General features: G+C 42.9%; 1 protein-coding gene across 2 annotated transcripts in view; it reads right to left on the bottom strand.

Annotated features, from left to right (window-relative positions):
• Window positions 1-20,667, bottom strand: part of PLXNC1 (plexin C1) — a 229,315-nt gene that overhangs the window by 8,039 nt on the left and 200,609 nt on the right. Inside the window, exons 24-28 of one of the 2 annotated variants that reach the window (XM_021006435.2) lie at window positions 15,054-15,108; window positions 11,374-11,405; window positions 7,187-7,294; window positions 5,895-6,058; window positions 1,273-1,420 (exon numbers count right to left, since the gene is read on the bottom strand). In XM_021006435.2, the coding sequence (XP_020862094.1) occupies window positions 1,273-1,420; window positions 5,895-6,058; window positions 7,187-7,294; window positions 11,374-11,405; window positions 15,054-15,108 (507 nt within the window). Of the gene's footprint in view, window positions 1-1,272; window positions 1,421-5,190; window positions 5,711-5,894; window positions 6,059-7,186; window positions 7,295-11,373; window positions 11,406-15,053; window positions 15,109-20,667 lie in introns of those variants that run through there. The other variant, XM_021006436.2, reaches the window with a different exon arrangement.

Genomic DNA, 20,667 nt, shown 5'->3' with positions numbered 1-20,667 from the left:
ACTTCTCACGTGAAGTCTATTCCGATTCCCAGCCCCCAGATAGTGGCACCCTCCGAAAAATGACAGGGTACCTATTTTATCTTTGTTCATCTGTGACTCTGTAGTTCTCCTCCCCACCCCTGCCAACAGAAGGAAGCTCTTTGAGGGCAGAGAATACTTCAGTTTAGTCTTTGCATCCTCAGTGCCTTGCGCATTTCCTATAGCGCAGCAGATGTTTAGTAAATGTTTGTTGAATGAATATATAATGATACAGGTAACCCATCACTGTGGTTCAAAGCCAAATCCTGGGAGACTGGGCAAGCTGTCTTGAAGACAGAGGTTTACAGGGAACCTAACCAGTGGAATTGTACTCATTGTTCTCATTAACATCTTCCGGTCGGCATATTTAAGTGAATAAACGAGCATCCAGCAGTTGATTCCATTCCAGACACTCCACAGATGTGACTAGGGAAGAGCCAAAGCCTCATATAAACATTTTCAGAGAATTCTAGCCCAGCTGTTGCTTGGGAAGTTCAGATACATTTGGGCCCTCAGATGTCATGCAGGGCACTTTCTCCAAAGTCCGTTTTTCCCTTTTATCTTGGTAAGCTTTCTTATTTTGTGCTTTTGATCAGAGGAGGAAGCGAGGAAAACAATATTCACAAAGTGTTACTGATCTGGAAAGCCAATGGTAAATAGAAATCCTAGGCAAGATACTGCCATCAGGAAATCACTGGGTTATATTCAAGTGGACATTCTTTGTTGACATTAAGACCCAACGTGACTATGTGAATTTCAGTGGTTTCTCTTTATTAACATTTTAAAACGTTTTTAATGTATAATTTTCCCAGAAAGTAAAAAAAAAAAAACCCAACAACTCAAAAGTGAGATAGTCTCCCCTCCCCCCAGATTTAAATCTTCCAAATAAGGGAACGAAACCAAACCTTCTACTGCTTTAGTTTTCATTATCAATCAATCAACAAGCATATATTAAGCACCTACTGCGTACGGGTGATACAAAGATAAAAGCCAAACAATCCCTGCTCTAAAGGATCTTACGTTCTGTGGGGGTGGAGGGTGGGAGAAGACGGCATATCCATGTATAAGTACATTATTTTAGCAACAACAAACCAAGGTGTAAATAATAATCTACAGGCAATTTTGATTATAAATGCAACGAACACGATCCAGATGGTCTCTTTGTAGCTGGTTTAAAATGTTTACAAGAAAGGCAGACTACTTCAGACTCACAGATTACAGCATAAATACAGGAAATAGCAAACCGCATCTCACCTTCCCCAGCTGTTGTTCCGCAAGAGAAAATGCATCCATGAAAGCCTGGGCGATTACCGACAGACAGCTGTCTATGTGTGGCGTCTTCTTGATATCAAAGACAAACTGAGGGTTCTTCAGAATATTGACCCAGAAGCGAAGAGGAAGACTGTTCCATAAAACGGGAGATTTCTTGGTCAGTAGGTTCATTCACTGGACACTTATGACATCTCTATCATATTCTAAAAACAGGCATTTTTATCTTTACTGGAAGAAGAAGATGGTCTTATCCAAAGCCCTGTGGTACAGGGGAAAATGTATGCCATTTGGGTTCAAATCCTGGCTACTTAATACCAGCGTGATCCTAGGCAAAACACCCTACCAGACTAGACCTCAGTTTCCTCATCTGTAAATTAAAAGGGTTGGACTACATAACTTCTAAGGTCACTTCCAACTTCAGACCTGTAATATAACTAAAAGGCTGATGACGAAGATTTCCTAAGACTAGTGCAGAGGTGGAGCCAAAGGGGAAAAACAATTTGAAACGTGAAACTGACAAGGCAGCATGCTCTCCAAAATAACAATAACTCACATTAAGGTTGATAAAGTCATTCCTCACCGTGAATGACCTTGTAGGGTGGCTAATGCAAAGATTTCCTCACCATTTTAATGAGGAGAAAACTGACTGTCAAGGAGGTAGGGGATGGAGGTGGGGAAGTGACTTGGCCATGAGAGTCAGAATTTGAACTCAGATCTCCTGACTCCAAGTCCAGTGTTCTTCCAGTGACCATATTATTTCATATTTAGCATCAATCTGTCAGGAACCTGTGATTTCACAGTGTGAGACCCCACCACTGCCAAATGCAACCTGCCTGTAACTTAAGGTCTTAGAGAGTTGTCTGATTTGCCTATAGGTACACAGCTTGTAAATACAATACTAATATATACTCCCATAGAACTTAAAGTACCTTATATACTTTCTCTTCATTGGGTCCTCACAACAACCTTATGAGGTAGGTACTTTGGTTATCCCCACTTTACAAATTAGGAAGCTGAGGCTAGGTGTTCTAGCGGGGAGAGCGTTGGGCCTGGATTCAGGAAGAACTGAGTTCAAACCAACCTTAGACACTTACTAGCTGTGTGACTCTGGACAAGTCCCCTGCTTGCCTCCGTTTCCTTATCTGTAAAAGGGGGATAAAAATCAGGCAACTCACTGAGACGCTAAGTTACTGATAGGCTGCATTTAGCAATGGTGGCGGTAGAGGAGTTCCCACGCCATGAAATCACAGATCCTTGATAGATCGACGTAATACAAGATAATATTGTCACTGGAAGAGTATTTGGAGTCAGGAGATCTAGGTTCAAATTCTGACTCTGTCGCTCACCAGCTGTGCCACCATGGCTGAGTCACTTCCCCACCACTACCACCTCCTTGAGTGTCAGATGTAAGTACTAAAAACTGTACCTCCTTCTAGGGTGGTTGTGAGGATTCAGTGAGATGAGTCTGTAAAGTACTTAGCACACAGTAGAGGGGAAGGGAATAAGCATTTCAACAACTTACACTGTATTCCAAAATAGATAAATAGATAGATAGATAGATAGATAGATAGATAGATAGATAGATAGATAGATAGATAGATAGAGATAGATAAAAAATTAAAGATCCTACTATAAAAAAAAATTAGAAGATGAATCTCTCACAGCTATGGATAAGAGGTGCAGTCTCAACCAAACAAGAGACAGAGACAGTCACAAAAGATAAGAGATAACTGAAAAGCTTCTGCACAGACAAAATTAATGCACCTAAGATGAGGGAAGAGGGAGAATGGGAAAAATCTTTGTGTCAAAACTTCTTTAAGGGTTTGGTATCCAGATCATAAAAACAATGATAAATATGCATGAGTCCAATAGCCATTTCCCAGTAGATAAATGGTCAAAGGATACAAACAATCCTCAAAAGAAGAAGTACAAAGTATTCACAACTGTAAGAAAGAATGGTCCAAATCACTAATAATAGGAGAAATGCAAATCAAAGCAGGCCTGAGGTTTCACCTCTCACCCTGCGAATTAGCAAAGATGATTAAAAAAAATGGCAGTGGTCAATGTTGGAGGGGTTGTGGAGTGATAGTTACGCTGACACACTGTTGGTGAAGCCATGAAATGGTACAACCAAAGTGACTAAAATGTCCATACCCTTTGTGTCAGAGACTCCATTACTGGGATTATACCTCAAGGAAGCCATTGATAAGAAGTCCCCATATACACCAAAATATTTACAGCAGCACTTTGGGGGATAGCAAAGAATTGGAAACACAGTAATGGCCATTGGCTGGGGAATGGCTAAACAAACTGTGGTACATGGATGTAACAAAATATTACTGTGCTTTAGGAAATGACGTATGTGATACATACAGAGAAACATGGAAAGACCTACACAAATTGATGCAGAATGAAGTAAAACACTACACACAGAAATCACGACACTCTAAACACAAAGACCAAGTGCACATCAAAAAAATCAAAAGTGAATTAACAAAATGATAAAGATCAAGCCGGACTCAAATGACATATAAGAAGACACCCCCAACTCACCCCTTTGTGAGGTAGGACAGGTGTTACACATTGCACATATGTTCAGACTTTTTCAATGTATTGATCAGTTATGTTGGTTTTTTTCCTCTTTCATTAAAACATTTCATTAAAAAGATAAGACACCCCCACACTACCCCATCCCCAAGAAAGAGCTTGTCTTCTAGTAGGAAAAAGAACAGGATACAATACAAATAGAGTACAGAATAAGATGTGATAGATGTCACGAGAAAGGCACAAATTAATTATGGGGTGGGTTTTGGACAGAAAGATTGGCACTTTTTTTTTAAGGGTTAAGTGACTTGCCCAGGGTCACTTAGCTAGTGTCAGTGTTTGGTCTGAGGCCAGATTTGAACTTGGGTCCTCCTGACTTCAGGGCCGGTACTCTATCTAGTGTGCTACCTAGCTGCCCCAAGATTGGCACTTTTTTAGAGGAATCAGGAGCATCAAAAGACAGTGCCTGCCCAAATTTGTTTCCATATTGTCCCCTCCATTGAGAATGTGAGCTCCTTGAAAGCAGAACCCGCCTTTTGCCTTTCTTTGCGTCCCTGGCACATAGCACAATGCCTGGTGCATGGAAGACACTTAATAAATGTAGACTTGACTGACTTTGTGTCTCCAGGACATACTAAATGTCTGTGGATGGACTGATTTATCTGGCAATAATCTGCAATTTGGATTAAAAGGGAGACAGACTGAAGACCTAGAGATGTATTAATGCAAGTGAAAGGCAACCAGCCTCTGAACTGTTATGGAAAGGAAAGGACTGAGGTGTGGGAAGGACAAGGAGGAGACAGAATAGGACAAAACAACGAGTGGTGGGACTCCCTCCCCAGAGAAGCAAAAGACCCTAGGATCCCAGGGGCTATCTAGTCCAGTCTACCCATGTTACCGATTAGAGAACTGAGCCTGGCAGAAGTTATGGGAGGAAGGACTGCAAGACTCATAGTCAGGAGAGACCTTCACATCCCACCTCCAGCACTTGGAAGCCAGCTGTGTGGCAGTGGGCAAGTCACATACTCAGTCTATAAACACTAAGCACCTGCTATGTGCAAGGAGCTGCGCGAGAGCCTCCTTCTGTCTGTTTCACCATCTGCAAAATGTAGCTGGGGCAGCTGGGCGGCGCAGTGGAGAGGGCACCGGCCCCGGGGTCAGACACATGACACTCGCTGGCTGTGTGACCCTGGGCACGTCACTTAACCCCACTGCCGAGCCAAAAACAAACCAAATGTAGCTAAATGATACCCAGAAGACCTAATCTAAAGGGTTGTGGTAAGGATCAAATGTAAGGATTGATGTATTTTGTAATAATAATAATAATAGGAATAATTCACAACATTTACATAATGCTTTAAGGTTGGCAAAGGGCTTTACATATTTTATTTTTGCAATTTTTCTTCATAATAATCCTGGGAGATAGGCGCTGTTATTATCCCCATTTAGATTTGAACTCAGACCTTCTTGGCTCCAGCACTCTACCCCCTCTATCTAGAGCCTTGCCTGGTTGCACAGCAAACGAAGGGCAGAGTCAGAATTTGGATCCAGATTCTGCCTCCTTTACCATTCTTACCATGCTGGCTCCTTGTAAGAGCACCATGGCAGGACATCCTAAGTGCCCAATAAAGGCCCCAACCAGTTCTATGGGAATACAGAGGAGGGGAGGTTATGGGTGGCCAACAGAGGGGCAGGGATGGCAGCAAAGTCTTCATTTCATGGGGAGATGACACGTGAGCTTGAATGATGGGTAGGAGTTCAGCTCCTGCTTTCCCGTCCAACCTAGAAGACTCTTGTATCCTAGAGGGAGCTACGAAGAAAATGTCCTTTCAAGATTATAGGTTCTGTCTGTATCTTTATTTGATTTTTGAGAATCCTAGGAAAGAAATTACAGAGGGTATTTTTTGTTGTTTTCAAGATTTTGATAAAGAAGTTTCAAATGTGCTGTCAGATGGCTGAATCTCCTATTAACCTCGTCTGTCCTTCTCATTAATATGCTCTCTGAGGTTTTTATAAACAATCAGTGATGCCGCACATTCTTCCTCATCCCCTCTGCCTACCTGTTTGTTTTCCAAATATGTACGACGTCAGGATCTGTGATTTTTTTATTCTCAGCCTGGGCATCCAAAAAATCAAAGAAGTATTTGATGGCAAACGGGGCTTTGCTGTTGGGCAAACTCCAGATGCTTCGGAAAAGCTTTTCCAAGACAGAGTGAATGGCCACCTGAAAGAGGGGAGGAGACCAGGTTGTTGTCTATGAAGCAGCATAAGCCAGTGGTAAAATCCATGCTGGGCAAAAGGAAGAAACAGGAATCAAAGCAGATGAGACCCACAGCTGGAAAGGCAAAGCTCTTGAACGTGGGGGCTCTGGATTCAGATTTGGTTTGGGCAAAATAATAAGCCCCTACTTACCAACAGCAAAATTGTTTAGTCACTTGGGAAGTGGGAGCACTCGAGTGTTCCCAGGTAAAGCCAAGTGCCCAACTGAGATGACAACCCTACCGGAAAGATGCTTGGTCCTCATTGACGATGTCCAGGTGGGAAAAAGTCAAGTGGGGATGGCCAGGCCTGACAGTTTCTCCTCTTAGTGCATTTATTTCCAGCCTAGGGTCTTACTGTGGCTTTCTAATGCATGTGAGTGTTGTGCAAAGGCTACACAGGACAGAACCGTTCAAGACAGCAAAGACCGCTGCCGTTCTCTGTGCACTAACCAAATCTACTAGGCTCTAAACAAATTCAGTTCTGTAATCCAGAACAGTATGGTCACTAAGTTTACAGCTACAGGGCCCAGTGCAGATAATAATATTTTTCTAGGCTTATTTTAAGAGGAAAATAATCCAGCATGTCTGTTCATTCTACCAAAAGCCAGATAAGTCAAATTGGCTACAGATTTGGCATTCTACCAGCTTTCACTTCCAGCACTGTCCATGGTGTGAACAGAATTCTTAATTTCTTTTTTTTTTTAAGGCAGGCACAGAATCCAGGTTTATATCTGCTGACTCTTTTACTGCTTTCTTGTTTTGAGTACAAGGAAGGAGTTCTGTTGCTTGTCCAAAATAATGAGTCAACAAAGGAGGATAATTAGACCATCAAACAAAAAAAAAAATACATGCAGCAAACTGTGGGGGATGGGCGAGGGAACAATAGGAGAGTCCCATTTTAAGACGCTATTGTATGGATTGGGTAAGTGCTGTTATTTCTGCAATTGACTTTTTTTTAAGGGAAACAAGGAAAAGGCAGTATATACAATTTTAGCTTTCATCTTGCTTTGCTAAAAGTTGCTAGGGATTTGTAACATTTTCACACATCAGTAGGAATTAAGTCAAACCCATTCCCAAGATGCTCCGTGTACCTTGGTTGACAGCAGCTTTGTTAAATACATTTCCTTTACTTTAAACTTATGCTTCCCTCGATGTCTCTTGCCCTGGACATCTTGGAATGCTTCCGAGTCTGGTAAAATCTACAGAAAGAAGACTAGAAGGGTTAAACCCCAAGTGGCCATTTGCTCTTTGAAATAAAAAACAAATACAATGATGCCTTTTGTCTTTATATCATCTACAGTTCCCAGTTTATCCCTCCCCACTCTCCAGAGAGTCATTCCTTATTACAAAGAATAAAAAGGGGGGGAGGGAGAGGGAGGAAGAGAGAGAGAGAGAAGAGAGAGGGTAGGGGGGGAGAGAGAGGGAGAGAGAGAAGAGAATAGGTGAGCAAAATTAAGCAGCCCATCAAAAAAGTGTGACATTAAATGTAGGCTTCCATACTTAAAGTCTCCCTCCTCTTCAAAAAATGCAGTGGTAGTGGGAAGGGGAAAGGGTAGTGGGGTAGGGGAGGGGCTTCCTTCTTATGTCTTTCCTTTGGGGCCAAGCTTAAACATTACAATTTCACAGCATTCATGTTGTTTTTTCCATTGCACATTACTGTAGTTGCATGCCATTTTCCTGGTTTTGCTTGCTTTATCATTCATGTAAGTCTTTCCATGTTTCTGTTTCATCGTATTGTTTCTCAAGGCACAGGAATAGACTATTACATTCGTAAGTTGTTTAGCCTTTCCCAAATTAATAAGCGTCTACTTTGCTTCCAGCTCTTTGCTGTGACAAAAGGTGCTTTTACAAAAAAAGGTATGATATTTGTGCTCCTTAGAAAAGAAACGGAAATCTGGGAATTGTCTAATAGGCAGCTAAGGATTTAGGAGAAAGTAGATTTTACACAATTCAGTAAAAAGGTAGGTAGGATCCCATGAGCCAAAATTCTACAGGGGATATCATCCTAGGAAGTATAAGAAGCTCTCAAAAGTGAAATTTCAAAGACACAAGAAAGAGATCTCAAAGAGGAGGGAAAGGAAGGGTTATGTAAAGAGAATGATGTGGTTGCATAGGGAACTCGCCAAGTAAATGAGATCATAAACTTCAGTCTTCTCAGAAAGGGCAATGACCAAAGGATGAGTACAAATGCATAGCACCACCTTGTCAGAAGCATGCCCAAAGTGCTAATGAGTGGAGAGTCAGCGAGCTAAGCAGGCAACGCTCAGGATAAAAGATGGGGAATTTTTGTTACAGTGAGGAAAAAGGCAGCTCAAAAAAAAGACCAGACCGCTGCCCAGGGTGGATGGATGGAAGGATTCTAACTGATGACTGAGAGCTGTTCAATCCTTATTTTGGTTCTGTTTTCTCTCCCAGGGAGAACGATCTTTGGATTAGAAAGGACAGAGGGAAAATGGCGAATAACCAAGATGACAGAAAGTAAGCTGCCCTTGCTGAGTTCAAATCACTTAGCCTAGATGAACTACATCCTAGGGTACCGCAAATTGGCAGATGGGGTTGCTGAGCCATTGTCAATGATCTATGAGAGACCGTGGTGAGCTGGAGAGGGACGGCAGGATTACAGAAAGTAAATGTTCTCCTGATCCTCAGAAAAGGGAAGAGAAAGCAGTCTGTAAGCTATGGGCCAGTGAGCGGGTCTTTGATTTTTGGCAAGAATCTAGAATGTATGCACAGGGGCTGTTGGTGAATATTTAGAGAAAGAAGCTGCCATCACAAGTAACATAACTAGCAAAAAGAGAAAGCACACCACATGGACCTTCTTTCCTTTTGTGATAGGGATACCAGACTGGCTGATGTTGACAATGCTGTAGATGTAATCTTTCTCAATTTTACTCCAAATTTGATAAAGTTTCTCATGTTATTCTTGTGGGGAAGATGAAAAGATTTGGATGAAATGATAATACCATTCAGTAGATTTGGAACAGATTGCATGGGGAAACCCTCATTGATATCATTGATGATTTTATGCCATCTTGGAAGGAGGTCTCTGATGTAGTTCCTAAAGGCTCAGTGCTTGGCGCTATGTATTTTTACAAGTGACTTGGATAAAAGCACTGATAGTATGCTTATCAAATCTGCAGATGACACAAGCTTAGAAGAATGACTAACATACTAGATGATGGAATCAAGATTTAAAAGTTCTTAACAGGCTAGGAAAATGGACCTAATCAACAAAATGAAATTTAATAGAAATAAAAGTAAAAATTTACACTTAGGTTTAGAAAAATAAACTGCACAAATTGAAGATGGAAGAGGTATGGCTAGATGGCATTTTAGCTTACAAAATGTCTGGGGGATTTAATAGGCTGCAAGGTGAATGAATGAGGAGAGTAATATAGCAGGCAGGAAAGCCTATGTGATCTTGGACTATAGTGAGACAAGCGTTGCATCTTGGAGGTCAAAGTCCCACTCTTGCCCTCCCAACTCTCGACATGTTCTCTGGCTGTCTCCCTTGCCTGGAGCTCTCTCCCGCCTCATGTCCACCTCTTAGCTTCCTTCAGTCCCAGCCTTCTACAGGAAGCCTTTCGTAATCCCCCTTGATTCTAGGCCCTTCCCTCTATGTCTGATTCATCCTGTAGATAGCTTGTTTGTATGTAGTGTTTGTGTGTTGTTTCCCCCATTAGTCTGTGAGCTCTAGAGAGCAGGGACTGTCTTTTACCTTTCTTTGTATCCTAGGGGCTTGGCACAGTGCCTGACACACAAGAGGCGCTGAATAAATGTTTACTGACTTACTGGTTAGACTGTATCTGGCACACTGTGCTTGGTTCTGGGTTCAGTACACTTTAGGGAGGTCATGGATAATTGGCAGTGTCAGAAGGGGGCAAACAGGAATGGCGACGAGCCTTGATTTTAGGCCACAAGAAGATCCATTGAAGAACCGGAGGACGCTGAGCCTGGATAAGACCCTTCAGTGGATTTTTTCCCTCCTTGATCTCCAGTTCTTAGAATCTCTTAGCTTCCTTCCATATCTCACCCAAGTACCGCCTCCAACCAAAGGCCTTACTGGAGCTCTTGGACTGTTAGTACTGAAACTGCTTTGTGTAGAATTATTTCATCTGTTTTCAGGCCACATCCTCCAGTTAGAATGTAAGCTTCTGGAGGACGGTTGTCTTTAGTCCTAGCTGAATTGGATTCAGAGGGACGTGACAGTAGTCCTCCAGTCTTTGAGAGGCTGCCCTGCCAGATAAGTCTTATACTGTCTGGCCTGAGGGAGAATTAAGATCAGTGGATGGGAACTGCAGAAGGACAAGCCTTCCCACAGTTAGAGCTCTTCCAAAATGGAAGAGTCTGTGTAGTAGGGCAGCGAGTTCACGCTCCATGGGGGTCTTCAAACAAAGGCTGGATGACCGCTTGATGAATCTCAGCTCTGCCCCTTGGTCCCTGGGCCACCTTAGACAAGTCATTTGGGCCTCAGTTTCCTCATTTGGAATACAAGGAAGTTGGTGTAGATGAACCCTAAGGCCCCTTCTACATCTCTATGGGCTTGTCTCCCTGTCTGCAAAATGACGAGGTAATGGGCAATGTGCATGACCCACAGTTTAAGAAGTGCTGAAGGGGTCATGAGTGGAAAAAGTTTAAGAAGCCCTGGATTAGATGACCTCTAGGACCCTTCTAGTTTCTCTGATCTTCTGGCTGAAGGCAAGAACAAGAAGAAACGCTTATTAAACACCTACTGTGCACAGAGGGCTGTCTAGACCCTCTTTAGTGCCTGTGACATTTAAAAGAACATGATTCCTGTCCTTACGGAGTTTACAAGCTAGCAGACCTAGCAGGGACCATGTCTGAAAGTTCTGAGTCAGTGGATGAGAGATATAGAGCCTGGCCTCCTTATGTATTGTATTTTATACACTTAAAAACATAACTCTGAGAAAGGGTACATAGGCTTCAACCAGATTATCAAAAGGGTCCAGGACACGAAAAAGGAGAAGAACCTCTGATCTAGCGCAGTCTGCTCATCTTATGGATGGAGAAACTGAGGCTCATGGGGGTAAAATGACTTATGTAAGGTCATGCAGCTAATTGCTTGGCAGAACAAGAAGTCAAGCCCAAGTCTCCATGACCGTAAATCCAGCATTCTTTCTTACACCACCCAGGACCCTTTTCACTTCTGTCAGCTACCAGCACATGGCAAGCCTTCAGTATATTTTTTTTTTAAATAAATGAACAATTGAAGGAAGTGTGTGATTCAAGAGTGAACACAGATGATTCATCAGCTCACCAAATGACAATGATGTTCGGAGTATTCCACATCTGAAAGGCAATAAAGAAAGGAAGAAACAAGTCATTAAAGAAAAAAGTCACTGGCCAATCAGCCAGCTCAGAAATGACCAACCATTACAAAGAGAAGGTGACCTGAACATTCCATTGTCCAGGGTACGTCCTAATGGACCGTAAGATTCCATACTAACAGCCTTCCCAAGGGCACCAAACACTCTTACTTTTCAGGCACATAAAAGGTTATTTTTTTCTTCTAAAAATGCAATAAAGCTCTCATCTCCTTATATGGGCAGTCCTCTACAGCAGGCCTGTGTTTCCCTCTGGTTAACTCAGGTAAATTAATGCAGGTTAATTCCTAGTGAGTTTAGAAATAAATCATTACTCCTCGTAATAGACTTAATAATATAATAATAGCTAACATTTATATTGCAGCTGCTCAGTCGTTTGTAGTCATGTCTGACTCTTCATGACCCCTTTGGGGTTTTCTTGGCAAAGACACTTGGAGTGCTTTGCCATTTCCTTCTCCAGCTCATTTTACAGATGAGGAAACTGAGGCAAACAGTGAAATGACTTGCCCAGCAGTCACTCAGCTAATACATGTCTGAGCCAGGATTTGAATTCAGGTCTTCCAACTCCAGCCTGGTGCTCTATCCAGTACCCCACCACCTAGCTGCCCCCACTTGAAGAAAAGTTTAATGGAAATTCATTGTAGGAGGTTTTCTTAATTAGAAGCTGAATGTCTTTCTGAACTTTTCAGTCCTCAGAAGAGATGCTGCCAAAGAATGATCTTTGCTTTCTCCTAATACTATGTGCCAGTGACTTCACCATGGGACCACAGACTTAGAGGTAAAAGTGACCTCAGAGGTCATCCGGTACAGAGAGGTCAAAAGCGGCCCACAAAACTCCCCACCATGGGGCAGCTGGGTGGCACAGTGGATAGAGCACCATCCCTGAAGTCAGAAGGACCTGAGTTCAAATCCAGCCTCAGACCAAACACTTGACACTTACTAGCTGTGTGACCTTGGGCAAGTCACTTAACCTCAACCACCTTAAAAACAAACCAAAAAACAAAAGCAAACCAAAACAAACAACTCCCCAACATGGCCTGTACCAGGTTCAGATGCTAACTGGAAAATGTTTAACAAAATAAATAAAGCTACAATACAATGCAGATAATGTTGATCTATGGGTCTTTTAAGTCAACATAAGGCCTGCTGGCATCTGTTTCTATCTGTTTGACACCCCCCATCTACTCCTACCTCTTCGTTTTAGAGACTTTCAGTAATTTGCCTGAGGCCATAAAGTCCGTAAGCAGCAGATGTGAATCCAGCTCCTTTAACTCAAGAACCAGTGATCTTTCCATTATACCAACAGCTCCTTTCTTTCTACCTAAAGAACCCAATATACTGAGTCCCCAGAGAGCCTTGTTTTGGAGGCATGTTGATGAAACAAGCAATTTTTTGCAATGATCAGATATATGGGGATGATTTTTTCCCCTTTCCAGGGTCTGCATTTTAAGGCTGTTTCTAGCAGAGAAGATAGAATCCCAGAAGTATATCCACAGGGCTTCAATAACTGAAGAGTATATTAATGAGAAAACCCAGCAAACAGCCTTTTTAGGGGACTGACAGGTCTTAGCTGGAATATACCAGCTCTGAGCAGAATAAACTGGGGAGTCAGTTGAGGGGCATTACAGTGTGATGGGCTGGAGTGCTGGCCTTGGATTTGGGAAGGCCTGGGTTCTTTGGACACTTACTAGCTTCATCACCCTAGGCAGGTCACTTGATTTTCTCAAGCCTGCTTGGTCATCTCTAAAATGAAGAGATGTTCTGGGAGATGACCACTAAGGCCTCTTCCCCCTCAAAATTTAGGATCCCACTCCATCACGGCATGGTGGACAGCAAGCTGGCCATAGAGTCAGGAAAAGCTGGGTTTAAGTGTCACTCGTGACACATACTGGTTTGGTGCTCTGGGCATTGGAGAGTTTCCTCATGGTGTCAATGAAATCACAGGCCCAGTCACTGTCATTTATGAGTCTATGACCTAGAGCAGGAGTGGGGAACCCATGGCCTCGAGGCCACATGTGGCCCTCTAGGTCCTCAAGTGTGGTCCTCTGACTGACTCCAAACTTCACAGAACAATGATTAAATTTAACCAAAGGGCCACACGAGCACCTAGAGGGCCACATGTAGCCTTGAGGCCGCAGCTTCCCCATCCCTGACCTAGAGGATTCCACTTGAACTGAATCTTCTGGCCACATGGGGCCTTGCAGCCACGATCCCGCCTCTGTCCTGAGTGTTGGAACAGGGATGGAGGAAGTCCTGTCTATCTCTCCTCTAATGGGGTGGGTGGGAGAGAGGGGCACATTCCACTTGCTGGGAATGTCACGAATGCTACTGTATCTTCACAAGTGGAAATCCCACAGCTGCCCAAGGAGATTATCTGGTTTATTCAGAAATTTACAGGGCCTCTGAGATTATCTATGTTCTTCCTGCTCTGGTCACTAGAATAACTTCCAGCATCCTCTCAAAAAACAAAACAAAACCCAACAAGGATTAGGTCTGAGATCTCAGCTTGAGGATGGCCCTGATGAAGAGGCAGTAGAGTAAAGTGGTTAGAGATGGCCTCCGAGTTGAGTCCTGCCTGTCACGTACTGACTTTGTGACTCTGGGCAAGTCACATAAACTCTCTAGGTGCCCTAAGCAACACTGTAAGACACAGAATGCAGACAAGATTCTGAGCTGTGCTGGCAGAGGCAGTTTCCTTACTGGGAGTTCCCTATCCCAATGAAATCATGGATTTTTATTTTTTTAGAGAAAGTAAAAAGAGAGGAGGAGGAGGAGAGCAGGGGAAGAGGGGAAAGGGGAGGAAGAGAGGAGAGAGGGAAGGGGAAAGAAGGGAAGTGGGAGAAGAGAAGAGAAGGAAGGAAGGGAGGAGAAAGAGGAGGGAGGAGAGGAGAGGAAATAAGGGGAGAGGGGGAAAGGAGGAAGACGAGGGGAGAAGAGGAAGAAAGGAAAAGGGAGGAGGGAGAAGAAGAGGAGGAAAGAAGGGAATTGGGGAAAGAGGAGGAAAGGAAAAAGAAAAAAGGGAAAGGGGAAGAAGGAGAGGAGAAGAGGGAAAAGAAGAGAGGAAAAGGGGAGGAAGAAAGAAGAGAGAAGAGGAAAGGAGGTGAAAGGCATTTTCCTTGGCAGTGTCTTGAAGGAAGTTGTAGCAGACTTAGAATAAGGACTTAGAATAAGGAGGGCTCGAGTTCAAATCCTGTTTCAGACATTTAATAGCTATGTGACCCTGAGCAAGTCGCTTAACCATGCTTTGCCTCAGTCTCCTGATATGTAAAATGTGGATAATAATAGTACCTACCTTATCCCCCACTCCACCCTACTACTACTGCTATCACTACCACCACTACCACTACGATTACTGCTGCTGCTTCTGCCATTACTACTACTACTACAATCTTTTCATTTTAAATTGTGTTACAATTTCAGTTTCTCTTCTGGCCTCATTTCCCAGATTTTCCTGGGGGCAGAAAGAAGCCCATGTTACTTGCCTGGAGTTTCACAGCCTTGCACAGTAACAGCAGAACTCTTGCTTTGGGGACCGCCCGTTTGGGACGGAGGAGTACAACTAAGGCTTCTCAAAACCAGAAAGGAACCTAGCCCTGAATACTGCCTTTGTTACCTGATGTAAAGTTTGATAGCTTCTTGAAGACATTGATGGTAGATCCATTTGAAATCTGAAAGCAAGAAAATAAAAGATGGCTCAGTACACACACTGGAAGTAAGGCTGAGAATCCCAGGGCTGGCTAGGCCCTAAGAGGAAGCCGGGGCAGAGGACTCTGGGCGAGCAGGCACTTTTTGGTTGTAGCTTGGCATTTGTGGGACCTAACCAAACAAGCCAGATTCAGATTGAATGAATGACTCAACTGGAATCAGCTTACTTTTCTTCTGTGAGGTAAGGCTATCTCTAAATCATCCCAGACAGATAGTTTCTGCTTTGTTTAAAAAACCAAAACGTTATGGGAGAAAAAACAAACAAACTCCCTCTTCATTCTTAACATGAAGTCGTCTGCCTATATCTAAAGCGAGGCTTCTTAGCTTGGGCTCCACAGATTTCCAGGGAGTCCATATACTTGGATGGAGAAAAGAAATTACATTTTCATTTCAATACAGTGGGCTTCCTTTGTAATTCTATGCATTTTATTGAGGCATTTAAAAACAGGCTTCTGAGAAGGGGTCCATAGTCCTTCCCAGACTCCCAAAGGGGACCACAACACAAACACACAAAAAGGTGAACGATTCCTAAAGAGACAGCAGTGTATAAAGGGTGAGGATTAGGGGAAGCTGTGATGGCTGAAAATTGCATTTAAAGTTGCTAGAATTCTTTAATAGAAATTTCAGAAAGGCTGAGGGTTGGTGGGCAGCGTGTATGAATGGAATGGAAAAGAAATGTTCCGTCTCTTGGCAAAATTCAATTACTTAGATTGAACTCGTAATTAAGTGCTACTAAAGTGTCAACAGTCTAGGTAGTAGAAGAACAAGCCTTTGTTTGGGCAGAAATGCAGCCTCCCCGTCCTCTCGGAGCTGCTTTCTGGCCCTCATGGCTGCTGGCTTACACACAGGTGCCAGTTTCGCCCTGAACCATATGGTGAGGAGTTGGCTCCTGAGCCTGGATCAAAATCTGGGCCCTCTCTGAGGCTTCCCGCACCCTCGTTCCCCACCCCCCACCCCCTGCAGTATACAATCTTCATTTTCAATCTCATTACTTTGGTTAGCATAGCTGAGGCCTGGCTAACTTTTATTATTGTGTGAATTCTATGTCTTCAGAATCCAAACCACTCATTCCATGATGGACTCCATTTTGTTTCGGAAGCTCTTTGTCTTTTAATTTTATCCAGCAACCAAGAGATTCAGTAATTGTGCTCCCTGGGTCTACTTGGTATATAGAGACTATAGGAGATAAAAGCAGGGATATTTATGGACTCATAGTCACAATCCTGGGGCAGCTAGGTGGCACAGTGGATGGAGCACTGGGCCTGAAGTCAGCAAGACTCATTTTCCCGAGTTCAAATCTGGCCTCAGACACTTACTAGCTATATGACCCTGGCTAAGTCACTTAACCCAGTTTGCCTCAGCCTCCTCATTTGTCAAATGAGCTGGAGAAGGAAATGGCAAACCACTCCGGTATCTTTGCCCAGAAAATCCCAAATGGGGTCACAGAGAATCAGATGCAACTGAACGACAAAACAATTGTTAATCAATTTTTCTGGACATCAAGCCTAACTGGTCTCTTTGTAACTTCTCCTCACCACTTTGGGTTTGGGTCTTACTCTCCCCAACATAAAGGCCCCCCGCCCCACCCCAGACACCTGAAGACACTTCTCATGTCCTCCCTGAGTATTCACTATTCTTGGCTAACTGTGGCCATCTTCATAAGACATGAACTCAAGGCCCATAACCATCCTGGCTGCTCTCTTCTGGACACTCTAACTCATCCATAGTGTCCAGAACTAGACAGAATACTCCACGTGAGATCCAAAAAGATCAGAGTACCGGGAGACTATACCCTCCCTATGCCTGGACACCATGTTCTAGCACCCTTAACCAAACTCTTCACATCTCTTTCTTCCAAGCAATGTTATTTACCCATCTCATCAATACTCACTTCAGTTAAAATGAAAATCAATCCCACTTGGTGAAGCTCTCCCCTCCCAGATCACCCAGTGCCCCTACCTACTCTATTTTAACAAAACTTCAAATCAAAATGAGCGTAAGAGAATATTTAAATAGTTCTACAAAATTCCTCCTCCTTTCTTCATGAAGAGTTGGATAAGCTCTGTTCCTCCACCAATAAATAACTTATTTTTTTTTAAGAAGCTAGTAAATCATTGTGGGTAATTGTCAAAGAATGACTCCCCAGCGGACCCCGTTGAGTGTTGCGCCAATACTTCACTGCTGTCAGATTCTGTGTTTTGCCAAAAACAAGCACCCTTACTCTATAATCACAAGCACAACGGACAGGCCCCTCTGATAGGGATCTTTGCCAGAAGTTCAAGTGTCTTTTCAGAAGCTGGCAACAAAGCCAATGGTTGGCACTGATCTCAGGCTTTAAGATATTGTGCAGAGAGATGGGGCTGGCGTCCAAGAGATGTTACTCTGAAATTATCTCTCAAGAGCAAGTGTAAATGTATTTTATTAGTAGAGGGTATGGGTGTATGTGCATATGTAGTGTGTGTGTGTGTGTGTGTGTGTGTGTGTGTGTGTGTGTGTGTGTGTTTGTGTGCTGGTTGTTGTTTTAAAGACAAGACTAATCTTATCTTGTGAAGCGTTTCACAGCTGCTCTGGGGCTGGTGCATTTTTTTTCCCCATAAGACACTTTAACTCTATTGTGAAGACAAAAAAAAATTGTTCCTGTACAGATGTGTGTGGTGGTGTTTTCTCCTTCGTGCTGCTGCAAAGTTGAAAAAAGAAAAGCTTTTGGAAACATCTATAAAATCACAAGGGTTAAACATGGCTCTGTGTGATCCATATGAAGAAGCCCAAGAAGCTTATTCATCGGAAGGCAGGTAGCTTCTGATGGCTCTCTGTGCTCAGGGCGGAAACTAAATTAAATCTAAGAAAGGTTAATGTCACTGGCTGGATCTGTGGCAGAGACAAATTTCTCCAACTGAGGGCAAAACAGGTCCCCATGTTAACTTTAAATTAAATTCCTTCCAGCTTCTCATAACACTCAAGGGTTGGATGAAAAAAGAGATAATTATTTTTCTTTGACCAACTGGACAGCTTGGTATTGGGGACAGGGGGAGGGAAGAGGGATGGTAAGGACCCTTGAAACCTTCCCATCAACAGAATTACGAGTCATAAGCACCTAGACAGAGAATTCCATAAATCAAGTGATACTTTTGAAATCTATTGAGATAGAGGGACCAAAGCATAGGAGAACAGAGAGTTAGCTTTGGGATTACCAAGACCTCGGTTAAGATCCGGCTTCTCCCACACACTGAATGGATCTGAATAAATCACTAAGGCTCTCAAATTCAATTGGGATCCCAATTCAAATTCCTACTTACTACCTCTGTGATAATGGGTTAGTCTCTAATCTCTTTGAGCCTCAGTTTGCCTCACATGTAAAAAGTGAAAGCCTTGGATTAGATGACTTCAAAGTTAGGCCTGACATGAAAATTCCACAAATATTAATTTTCTTGAAAAACATCCATTGTCATGGAAATATTTTTTGCATGACTACACATGTATAACCTATATCAAATTGTTTGCCTTCTCAATAAGGGAATGGGGAGGGAGGGAGAGAATTTAGAACTCAGTTTTAAAAACAAATGTTGAAAATTGTTTTTACATGTACTTGGGGGAAAATAAAATGCTAAATAAACAGAAAAATATCCATTGTTAATTTGCTCTAGGAATTGCATTGAAGTCATTCTGTTTGAATTGTGAGGGCGGACTGAATATGCCATGTTCCTTCTTCTCTTCATCAAAAAATGAATGAAGAAAATTTAAAAACCTCTATAAAAATCCAAACATTCCAATCTTTAATTTGGCAAATGTGCTAAAATGGAATTATACAGAATTATTATTTTGTGTCACTAGGCTCTTTCCTCTGCCTGCCTTCTAGTCTTTTAGCCCCAGCCCAACTCTGTCTCCAAGAATGGAATCTATAGCACAAGAAACTCCATTAAAATCTCTCTGCTCTGCTCCCAAGGCTTCAGGACCATGACCTTGCACAGTCCTTCAGTGAAGGGGGCTCAAGGCTAGTTGGCATAGACCTGTCATGGCGGGCACATCACATCACATCATATATAAACTTGACTGTTGACACCCAAGACACAACATCCAAAAGGATTTCCAAAACAAATCAAAACACTGAAGATGCTTGGTCCATACCTCCCCTCCTCTTCATTCTTCTATTTCCGAAATGAGCTCTGGATTGACAGGACTTGGTTGTTATAGATTAAGAGCTCTGGACATACTTATATGTATTATGTGTTGTCTTCCTTGATAGAATGTAACTTTACCGAGGGCAGGGATTGTTTCAGTTTTGTCTTTGTCTGTCCTCAGTGCCTTGTATGGTGCGTGGCATATAGTTGGCACTTAATAAATTCTTCCTGATTGATTGATGGGACCTCAAAGGGGATTTAATCCCTCATTTTCCAACAGGAGAAACTGAGGCCCAGAAAAGGGAAATTACTTTGTTCTGTGAAGTTTGGATTCAGGCAAAGGGCCACACTTGAGGACCTAGAGGACCACAGGTGGCCTTGAGGCTGCAGGTTCCCCACTCCTGAGCTAGCCCAAAGTGGACAGGGCTGCTTGGAAGGGAGTGGGTTCGTAGGAGCACAGATGTAGGGCTGGAAGGAACCTTACTGGCTATCCAGTCCGAAAGTGGAAAGTGAGGGTCCCCAACTCCAAGACCTGCACTCTCTCCAATATTTCACACTTTTCCCTTCCTAGATAAGCACGTGGAAGCTGAATGACCACTTGTCAGGGATGTCTCAGAGGGCACTCCTGCTCAGGTATGACTTGGATTAGACCAGGGAATTCTTAACCTGGGTCTGTTAATTTATTGGATTTTTTAAAAAAATTATTTAATGACTATTTTAATATAATTGGTTTCTTTTGTATTTCTGTATATTTTAACTTATGTATTTAAAAAAATTATTCTGGAATGGTTCCAGAGACTTCACCCAACTGCTGTTGAGGTGCATAACTCAAAAAACAGGTTAAGAATTCCTGGTTTCAGTGGTCTCTGGGGGCCCTTCCAACTCTGAGATTCCATGACCCTCTGAGGAATAGCTGTGAATAGTAATGACTTTTGCAAATCTGAAGCAAGGAAGATTTTTCAGTCATAGTCGAGGTAAATGATAGCCAGACTTTTCTCCACACCTCACAACTTTATAACCGAGTGACTGAGGGGGTTTTAGGTTGTAATTTTTATTCCCTGAAAAAATACCTCTCCCCATGCTCCCTGTATAACATGAATACAGCTTGAGAAATGGGGTTAGCTGTTATTAGATGAAAGGTAACCTTAGAGGTAAAGATGGAGAAAACAGGATGGATTCCAGAGGAAATTGTCGCGTACTCAAGGGGCGTGTTTCTCCTGAGAAATCGATCATGCCCCCATCGGGACGCTCAGGCATCCATCTGCTTCATAGGAACAACCCACATGAAGCAAAAGTCAGCGACAGAAGCAGATCGGGGAGGATTTAATTATAGAGAAGAGAAATGCTGCTCCCTTAATGTATTTGCAAGGCAGTCTGTAAGCTTAACCCCTTGGCTGCTGCAAA

This window comes from Phascolarctos cinereus, unplaced genomic scaffold (genome assembly GCF_003287225.1).
Source record: "Phascolarctos cinereus isolate Bilbo 61053 unplaced genomic scaffold, phaCin_HiC Scaffold_1;HRSCAF=81, whole genome shotgun sequence".
Taxonomy (NCBI): Eukaryota; Metazoa; Chordata; class Mammalia; order Diprotodontia; family Phascolarctidae; genus Phascolarctos; species Phascolarctos cinereus.
This window is presented reverse-complemented; position numbering and strand designations above follow the sequence as displayed.